We start from the raw sequence: 11,038 nt of genomic DNA on the forward strand, positions 1-11,038 counted from the left end.
CAAGAATCCCACATCATTCTCCATGCTAAGTCTCATTACTTCGTGTTTAGACTACTGTAACAACATATGAGAATATTTTGATTTGATCTTATTGTTGAGGTCGCTAAACACAATGCATTCCTTTTCTACATTGGCCAGCTTCACTCTACCATGTAGTCCTTTTCTACATGGTTGTCTTTACTTCTTATATGCACATAATAGTCAGCTTATTGATAGGAAATAGACTAATAGTTTGAACACCATTTCCTCAATCATTGAAATCACATAAAACATGCTTTCAACATAAGATAAACTTTTCATGGAAATCTCTTTGAAAACATGCATATTGAAATCATTATTTCAAATCATTAAATTCTTTATAAAGGAAGCATGAAATCATGTAAATCATTTTTTAAAAACACTCACAACACTTTATGAACTAAATCTGAAATGTCTTTCTTCTTCCTCTTCTCGTGTAGTCTAGCAGTAGAACTTCAACACTTTGCCTTTCTCTTTTTAAACTTTCAGAATAGCAACATTCAATATTCTAATCTCATCCTCTAGTTATACTAGTCTGAAAATAGCTTAGTCAACCTTAAATCCATAATAAGTCGCTGGCCAACTCCTACTTCTTATTGGTACACGTATAAACTTAAGGTTTAACTTAATCATGCTTAACTTAAATCTTACACGTGACCCATTAAGTAAATTTAGGAAATTTCCTTGTTTCTCCTCGCCATGTTCCATTTCACAAAAAACTCTTATCGTCCAACCTTTCAAAAATCTTCTCGCATAACCTTTCTGGAATAACCAACCTCTTCTCGGATAGTCCACCGAAAACACCTGTTTCAAGACACTTAGTAAAATTTTTACGTCTTATCTTAACTACGGGTCTTATCTACAAGCCTTAACTACGAGTCTTACAGTAGTAATATGAAGAAATTAATAATATGAGAAGGTGAATAAATCGCAAAGAAGAAAAAGAAAAAGAAGTGAAAAATTGTCCGTAGTATTCAAAGGCAAGCCTGAAATATATGAAAATATCATGGACTTTTTTATTTTGTTACACGGATTGTAAAATTTTTTATATTTTGTTATATTTATAAAAATTAACCTATATGTAATTGGAGAATGTCGATAATTGATGGAAAAAAGTAGTAAATAATTATGTATGTATATAATTAATTAATAGGGAAAAATTTTGTATTTAATGAGGTGAGAGAAAGATTTGATATATTTGGACTGCTTAATATAATATTTGTAAAAGATAAGCTTATTTGAAAATTATTTGCAAAAGTAGAGTTATTTTCTTGTTTGGTTCAATTTAGTCTCTTTGGGAGACTAAATGTTCCTATTTTTTTTAATTATTTTTCTGGCTTATTTTATTTAATTGTTCACTTTTTTCTTCAAAATTAATTATTTTTTGTTTTATCTTTTTACATCATTGTTATTATGGTTTTTTCAAAAATATAACAAAGTGACAAAACATTTATATTGTATAAAACAATTTCAAAAACGAAAAAAACTCCATAGGCCTACAATAGAAAATATCATAAATGCCCCTTTAACCACGCCGTCAACAACGTGTGTAATATATTTGGCACACGATCGTTTAAATTTGGCTATTGTTTAGTACATGATCGTTTAGATATGGTCGTTTAGATTTGAATAGCCAAATATAAACGATTTATTATTTCAATTCTATCATTTAATTTGGTTACATGGTCCTTTAATTTGGTTACACAATCGTTTAAATTCGATTACATGATTGATCATTTAGATTTGACTACCCCAAATCTAAACGATTTGGTTTTTCAAAATTTGGTATACGATTGTTTAGATTTGGTTAAACGATTTTTTTAAGATTCTTTTGTTACATGATTGTTTAGATTTGTTTACACGATCATTCATTTTTTTCAAGATTCTTTGATACATGATCGTATAGATTTGGCTTAACGATTTTTTTTAATTCTTTTGGTACATGATCGTTTAGATTTGTCTATACGATCATTTGTTTTTTGTACACGCTCGCTTAGATTTGACTACTACAATACAAACGATTTTTTTTCAAGATTCTTTATACACGATTTTTTAGATTTGGTTACGACGTAAAGAAGAGGAAAAAAAGAAAGACGATGGAAAGAAATTACTGCGATAAAAAAAGAAGAAAGGCGATAGAAAGTTATCGGATTTAGTTACCCAAATCTAAACGTCGTAAAAAAAAAGATGAGAAGAAAAAAGATAATGGAAAAAATCGCAACGGAAAAAAAAAGAAGAGGAAAGGAAGAAAGCCAATAGAAATAAATCGCAGCGAGGAGGAGAAGAAAGACGGAAGAGCAAACTTGGAGTATTTAAAAACTCGCTGCCTTCATGGGATTTATTACACGGGCTGTAAATATTTTAGTAGTTTGTTATATTTATGAAAATTGATATTATTTAATTGTCTTTTTTGGAATTTTTTAAGATAATATTATTTTAAAAAATAATGTTAAAAATAGGGTAGGGAAAACTATAATAAAAAATAGAATAGTGAAGTTGTGAATGGGATCCACGATTAGGTTAAGTCTTATACTCGGTCCACGACTTCAACACGTTGTCGTAAACTGGGTACATGATGAGGCATTCAAGACTCGGTCCACGACTTCCAATCAACCCTACCATGTGTATATATAATTACTTTCTTTTTAAATAAAACAATTTACTATACATAATTATATTTGTTTCATAAATAATAATGTAAAATATGGGTTTTCCTAATTTACTCTTAACAAATTATTTTTGAAAACTTTTTCTCTTGACAAACTTAAATTTTTGATAATTATATATATAATTACCTAAAACAATTTATCATATATAATTATTTGTTCCATAAATAATAATGTAAAATGTGGACTTTTCCTAATTTACTTGTAACAAATTATTTTTAGTAACTTTTTCTTTTGTCAAACTTAAATTTTGGGTACTAATCATGCCAAATAAGGAGCAAAATCAATTATTTCAATATTTTTTATTTTTATATATTTTTAAATATACACTCAATTAATTTAAAATTGCATTCTCAAAAGATCAGGTTACAAACTTTTAGTTTTTATTTTTATTTTATTTAATTTCTAATTAATAAACTTCATATTTTTTCTTTTGCGACAATATATTCTTAAGAAATCTCACTTTGTTTTAAGTCACAAAAATTTGAATTTTATTAAAAAATTTATAAAATTTCTATTTAATGAATGCATTTTGAACTATTTATAAAAATTCAATATTAAATTTGTAACTTTTTGAATATGTTTTTTAAAAAATAACAATGTTTTGACTTTTGTTTAATAATGATGCAATTAGTGCATCTATTTTTCATTTTTTAAATAATAATAATAATAATAAATGTTGGGACGTCGTGTACAGGGTACATGATTTCCTTTAATCCAAGTCAGCGCACGTGTATCAAATTGGGTGGTGTGGATTAATTGAAATCGTGTGCTTGGTACACGACTTCCTTCAGGAACCCAAACTACCCTAATTCAAAGTTATTAAGAAATACTAATGATAATGATCATTAACTAACTACAAATATAACTAATTAATTAATAATTTTATGCATTAGTTCTTTACCGTTTATTTAAAAATAGATACGAGTATGTAGGTGTATAGATACACTAATTTATTAAATTGAAATAGAATGTGTGTCTGTGTATGTGTGCACGCGCGTGTGCGTGTGTGCGTGCGTGTGTGCGTGTGCGTGTGACATTCTGTGTATGTGTGCACGCGCGTGTGCGTGTGTGCGTGCGTGTGTGCGTGTGCGTGTGCTCGTGTGCGTGTGCGCGTGCATCTGTGTGGAATAAAACTCATCATTTTGAATAGTTATAGTTAATGGGCATAAATGATGCATGGGAATAAGCGTTTTGTGTGTGTGCATGTGTGTGTAAGTAACGGTTAATAAATAAATTCAAATTATAACTCATTAAAATATCACACAATAGATGTGAGGTCCTGATCGCGTACCACTAACACAATAAAGACCCTGCGACAAGGATATAAATGTTTTTGTATTTTTATAAATACATGCACTGATTTAGAGATTGATAATAGTGGTCATTTCAAATTTTACTTTATGGCTTTTAGTGCATCAATGGCGTTTAGTGCATTAATTGAAGGGTGGAATGTAATGACCTAAACTCTTCAACTAAGTATGGTCATTACTCAAAAGATAAGTAACGTTTGACACTTTCTTGAAAAAAGAAAAACTAAATTCTTATTAAAATAATATCAAATATATGTTCAAAAAACATAAAATTGACAAAACCAGTAAAAATATTGTGAAAACATGACCTGCTGGTTTTAACAATTTTAAAGAAAACAAAGATAAATATATAAGATAAAAATTCAAATACATTTATAAAAGCAAAATACTGAAAACTAATGAAGAAAAGACGGAAGTAGAATGAAGTCCCCATATGGCATGTCACAAACCCTTCCTATCACTCACTAGCTTTCCACATCCTCTACCTTTGCCTGAAATATTAAACATAGATAAAGGTTGAGTATATAAAATCTATCAAGTAAAGGACCCACTATTGGTCCGACTAGGTGATCTTTTAACTTTCAGTTAGGAAACACCATAAGGTAATATAATAGTATCGTGTGTTCAATAGAGCACATCTGAGCAAGTGGTACTGTCACGTCCCGCCCCAAGATCACTCCATGCTACCATGTGGGGGCATGATCAACTAGATATTCAGCGATTCTCTCTAGCGATAGCACGCAAAACGCCTAGTAAGCAGATTTATACAACATTAAACTTAATGCAATAAAAGAACTATAACGTCCTACCCTAAATGTCGCTTTATGCGACCAAGTGGAGACGTGATCGCCTACACATTCTACACGAATCTCTTCGCGAGATACGTGCAAAACACCTAATAAGTGGATTAAATACAATCAATAAGCTTAAACGTGGAATATGAATTCAATTGAAATAAGAAGACTTCATTGATAATTTAAGTAACAAATTATATTCAATATTTACTACAAAGTTCCTTCAAAAGAACTATAATACACAACTCAAAACAACATATAGACTCTTTTCACCTAACTTGTGCATATTATGCAAGTTGATAGTGGTCACTACCAAAATGATGCATTCACGAATAGTACAGTACGTGATCAAGGTTGCAAGTTCAACGCTGGATGTCCTTCGCTACCAATTGGGGGTGGGGGAATTAAAACAAAACATTTGAAAGTTTAGAGAAAAATGTCTTGTGAGTGGGGTCCTTTATCAACATCTTTAATAAATCAATTTCTTCCTTAATGCATTACAATCATTTTTCCAATTCATGCAATACAAATACTTTGTGTTTCAATAATAGAATACAGTGTTTAAATCAATTCATTTCAATGCGTTAGCCGATTAACACATTTCAAATCTCATCATCACACATTTAGATCTCGCATGAAAAATCATTTCCTTTTTAAATCAAGCATGAGGCTCATATTGTGGAGAAATACATTCATCATCATTTATCTTATAATCATAACGGAGAATCATTCTGCTTATTTGATTTCATCTTTGTACCCTTTCCTCAACTCAAGCATTTACCACACTCTTTTGCCAAGTTGCAGCGATGCGGAGTAGTCTAACATATTTAGCAAGTTTCATCAATTCTATTACGCATAGCACGTCTTCCAATGTCATATCACCCAACAAGCAAAGGGCTTTCTATATCAAATCATGTAGCAAGTATGAAGCATCTATTTAAGACCACACAACAATAATAAAGCATCCCATACCAGATTACACAGCTAGTATGAGGCATCTCATCGCATATAGTATACAAGATCATCACATTTTCTTTCACCATTTCAATTCATGTTAAATCTCGTCCATTTATAAATCAAATGCATTTTAAGAAATGGGAAAGCATACAAGAAATCATACAACTCATGGTTTTCCATAAAAATATATTTAAAGATTTTCAAACCCATTAGAAATTATTTTATTATGGAAAAAATTTTAAGAAGAACCACTCACAATCAATGTGCTTCCACACCTAACTCTTTAACCAAGAACTTCCTTACTCTTCCTTACTTCTTTCCGGATTCAAGTTCTCTGAAAATCTTATAGAAATCTTGAAAATTCTCTCAATTCTTTCTTAGGTAAGCTTAAGGTAAAAGCAGCTTCAAAATGGTCAAACTTCACCTATTTGTAAGCCTTTCCGGTGACACTTTCCATGTAGAAATGATGACTTCTGCTCAACGGTGAGAATGATCCAATGCCAGAGCACCACGTGTCACTACAATTTCCTTTTCCTAAATTTGAATTGAGTGACAAAATCAAATCAATCGTCGACTTTCTTACATGAGGAGGATATCTCTACCACCAAGTGAAGTAAGCTAAAATAGTATAACAGTTCCTCGTGTAGCCTTCATCACATAGATAACTGCATAGGCTAACCTTTATTGCATCGAGTTTACTCGCGTAAGGCATAACGCAATTAGGGCCTCACAAATACTACCTCCTTATTGGAATTTTGTCCTCGAAATTCAGTAAGTCTTATGCAAAGAGTTGTGGGTACTTAGTTTTCATTAAGTTTTCACTTTCCCAGGTAGCTTCCTCAACACCATAGTTGTTCCATAAAAACTTGACCTTGGAGATCACCTTTATTCTCAATACTTGTTCCTTTTTGTCTAACGCACGTAAAGGTCTTTCTTCATAGGTCAAGTTTTCTTTCACTTCTAGGGGCTGCTTTTGGAGTATATGTAAGAAATCTGGAATATACTTTCAAAACATTGAGACATGAAAGACATTATGAATCCTAGACAACTCTCTAGGTAACTCTAACTTATAAACCACTAATCCTAAGCGTGCTAAAATCTCATAAGGTCCTATATCTTTTATACTTAGCTTTCTTTTTCTTCCAAATCTAATCATACCCTTCTAAGGTGACAGTTTAAGAAAAACTCTATCTTCAACTTCAAATTTCAATACTTTACGATGATTATTTACATAACTCTTTTTCCTATCTTGGTCAATTTTCAAATTCTCTCTAATCACTTTAATGCTTTCTGTCATTACCTGGACTCTGCCTATAAAGCTTTCTCTTGCCTACTTCTTTCCAACAAACTAGCGTTCTACGACGCCTTTCATACAATGCTTCATAGGGAGTCATTCCAATGCTGGAATTGTAACTATTATTGTAGGCAAACTCAATCAATGAGAAACGTTAATCCAAGCTTCCTTTGAATTAAAGAATTTAGGCTCTCGGCATATCTTCCAAGGTATGAATAGTTGTTTCGATTGACCATCTGTTTGTGGATGGAACGCAGTGCTAAAATGCAACTTGGTTCCTAACATCTTGCAATTTTGGCCAAGATTTGGAAGTGAGACGTGAATCTCGATCTGAAATTATACACACTGGAGTTCCATATTGGCTCACACATACAACTTAGCCAATTAGTTTAACGAAAATGTTTGTTTAATCGGAATAAAGCGTACGGTCTTGGTGAATCTATCCATAATTACCTAATTTCCATCAAAGCCATTAGGCATCCTAGACAACCCAAAAAAAAGTTCATAGTGATATGTTCCTACTTCCACTCTGGAATTGGCAAAGGGTACAAAAATCCACCAGTTTTTTGGCGTTGCGGTTTGACTTGTTGACAAATCAAGCATTTAGCTACAAACACAATTATCTCTCGTCGCATTTCTGGCCACCAGTAGGCTTTTAAAGTTCTCCACATCTAGTACTTGTAGCATGCATCACGTAAGCTGAACTATGGGCTTCTTTTAAGATACTTTCCTTGAATGCCTTATTTTGGGGAACACATAATCTCATCTCCTTTAGTGATGCTCCATCACTTCTGAATATGTAGTCTGATCGTCTTTCACACCTCACTTCTTTTGCCAACTTCCTCAATGGGGGATCTTCAAGTTGTGATTTAACAATCTCTTTTTCCAATGTGGGTTTAACTTTAAATCGAGCTATTAAATTCCCAACTAATCCTACATTTAAAATGAACTTTCTTTTACTTGAGCTTTTCCTACCCAACGCTCCAGCTACAACATTGGCTTTCCTAAGACGGTATGCGATAGTGCAATCATAATCCTTAATGAGCTTCATCCAATGTCTCTGCCTTAAATTCAATTCTTTCTGATCAAATATGTACTTCAAGCTCTTGTGATCCATGAGAATGTTACATCTCCAAATAGATAGTGTCTCCTTGTCTGTAACGCCCCAAAATTTTGGAATTTAATTTTATTATCTTAAGTATAGTTATTGAAATTTTGAATGTTTTGAATTAAGTGATTTATGAATATTTGATTTTTATTAGACATTAAGAAAATATCTAATGGTGGTGGTGCTTGGAAGTTGTGTTAATTGGATGTATTTGAGGAAACTTGATTAATGATATTTTGGTTGTATAATTAATTAAGTTTTAAGGATAATATAATTACTTTATTTGGATAATGGTAGAGATACTTGTTAAAGATAAAGATATTGGATTGAGGAGAGAGAAAATTGAATTTATTTGGTTAAAGATAATGGTGATAATTTTAATTGGAAAAAAAAAGAGATTGTTGTGATTGGTTGTTTTTGAATTAAAAAGGGAGATTTGGTGAGTTTTAAATGAAGAGAGAAAGATTTGGATGTTTTGGAATTTATTAAGGAGTAGGAAAAGGAGGAAAATAATAATAAATGCACTATTATTAGAAAAGCCAATGTTGGTCATCTTCTTCACAAAAAGAAAAGAGAAAAAAAAGGAGAAGGAGCAAATTCTAACCCCGCCGCCGCCGCCTCCCCTTGCGAACCACCGCAGCAGCCGCCAGTCCGAGCCGATCAACTTCATCAGGTGCGCCGCCTCCGTCGTTGAATTCGCTCCGCTGCTGTAGCCAAATCGTGCACAAGCGTCAGCCGTCACGTGGAGCACGTTACACACGACGATGCTCCATCAGTCGCCGCCTCCATCTTCAGTCGTTCGCGATGCGTCGAGTCCTCCGCCTTGCAGCAGCAACATCGTCGTCGTCTTCGTCGTTGGTCGTCTCCGTCAATGGACCGTCGGCAGGTGCAATCCGAGTCAACCCACAGCAGCCGTCTGAGTCCAAGTCGCATGTGTGAGTTCCGTCTCCAGCATCCCGCAAGTGTCGAGCCGAGCCTCACGCGTGTGGTTTTGCTGAGCTGCGCCTGGAGTCTTCCCGAGTCGACCAGCCAGTTCCTTCCCTAGCCGAGTCGACTAGCCAGTTCCTTTCTCCAACCGAGTCGTCAGTCGGTTTTCCCCTCTCCAGCCGAACCAGTTGAGCTGCCAAGCTTCTTTTAACCCTATTTTTTACCCATATTTTTTGTAAGCCTTGGTAGGTTTGATTTAGTTTTAGTCACCCATCTAAGGTTTATTTTGACCCTAACGAAGTTAAATGTTGGATTAAATTGACTATAGTTAACTGGAAGCCGAGCGGGGAATTTGTCCAACTAAGTCTAAACCGAGTTTGGCCTTGATCTTGGGTAAGTTACTTCAAATGGATTTTGGACCCTTATTTCTTGGAGGGTTAAGTTATTAAATTTGGTTTTCTAACTAATTTAGGACTTCGCTGCCTGGAAGGCGTGATTTTATTGTTTAGAATTTGTTTGAGCAAATCTCCAGGTAAAAGATTCTACTACTAGACCTACGAATGAAATTAAGAGATCGCATGTATTTGTAGTTATGCATACTGATGACTAGATTGCATAATGACATGGCGATTAATGATGATATGATATGACATGATGACATGATATGACATGATGATGTGATGTGGCATGATGATATGACATGACTTGATGATGTGATGATGGTTTGTTACGTGCATGTTATAGCTAGGGTGTATGTTAGCTTATCATATTAGAGTCGTACCTACATGGGTGTCCTCCAGGATCACCACCTTTTCAGGACTGCGCAGTCCGACGGGACCGCCAGTCTGGCATTGACATAGACATGATTCGAGTGATTCAACAGGATCGCTCGCAGCCCGATTGTCTTAGTGTTTCCTCCGGGTACACTACAGACCAGTTTGTCCTAGGTATTCCTTTGGGTCCACCGAAGACTAGTTATTGTTCCTCCGGGATCACATGTTGCACGTATTGGGAACGTGCCAGTTCTTGGGTACAACTTTCAGGACTCTAATAGGAAGTTAATAGGCACCTAACGAGACTAGTAGTGGGTCCTTTACTGAGTATTTTAGACTCACTCTTTCCATTTCTATTTTTCAGACAGAGGCAGAGGTAAGGGTAAAGGCAAGCTGGCGAGCGACTAGAAGTGATCATGGCGAGCCATAGGGATCTCTTACTTCCGCTTTATGTCCTAGTTCAGACTTTAATGTTTGCATTTTTTTATTCTTTATTTGTTATTTCTTTAAAATTAGATAGGGCTCGAGTTAGGATTTTTATTTTTATACTTATCTCTAGTCACATTTGTTTATGCTTTTAAATGAAAGTTTTGAGGTTTTGTTTTATTTTTATCCAAACTTTAAAAATTTTATTTATTTTTTGAATTAGTAATGGCTTCAACTTAATATAAGGAGTTGGGTCGTTACAATTGGTATCAAAGCCTATGTTCTAGGTTCTGTAGACTGGCTTACGATGTAAGTCTTTGTTTTGTTTTGTTTATTTTACCCTTATGGCTATACGGTCCTTCGTCACTTGCCAGGTATGTTTTAAGACTTTGCTAAATGTTATGGTTACAATCTTACTTGAATAAAATAAGTGTAGTTAGTATAAGTGTTGTGGCTGTGTTGTGAAAAGTTTCTTCTGGTGAAACTTCAGGAAAAGATGTCGCCGCGTAGAGGTGCACGTCGAGGGGGTGGTAGGGGAGGCAGAGGAGCTGGACGTATCCAGCCAGAGGAGCAACCTGCTGTGCAGGCAGCCAACCCTACCACACCTATCACTCAGGCAGATCTTGCCGCGATGGAGCAACAATATCAGAACATGCTACTGGCTGCTTTAGCACCTTTTATTGCTGCCCAACAGACCCAGGCCGCCCCTACTCCAGCCCAGTGGAAGCTTAGCCCGTGTCGGATCAACTGTCGGCAGAGGCC

The 11,038-nt window shown here is 34.4% G+C and overlaps 1 protein-coding gene across 1 annotated transcript; it reads right to left on the minus strand.

Annotated features, from left to right (window-relative positions):
- Window positions 1-7,697: 7,697 nt before the first annotated feature.
- On the minus strand, window positions 7,698-8,159 carry LOC103495900 (uncharacterized). The gene has a single exon (XM_008457583.1). It carries the CDS (start codon window positions 8,157-8,159, stop codon window positions 7,698-7,700), a length of 462 nt encoding a protein of 153 aa, XP_008455805.1.
- Window positions 8,160-11,038: the final 2,879 nt, after the last annotated feature.

The sequence above is a fragment of the Cucumis melo genome, chromosome 8, assembly GCF_025177605.1.
Source record: "Cucumis melo cultivar AY chromosome 8, USDA_Cmelo_AY_1.0, whole genome shotgun sequence".
NCBI lineage: Eukaryota > Viridiplantae > Streptophyta > Magnoliopsida > Cucurbitales > Cucurbitaceae > Cucumis > Cucumis melo.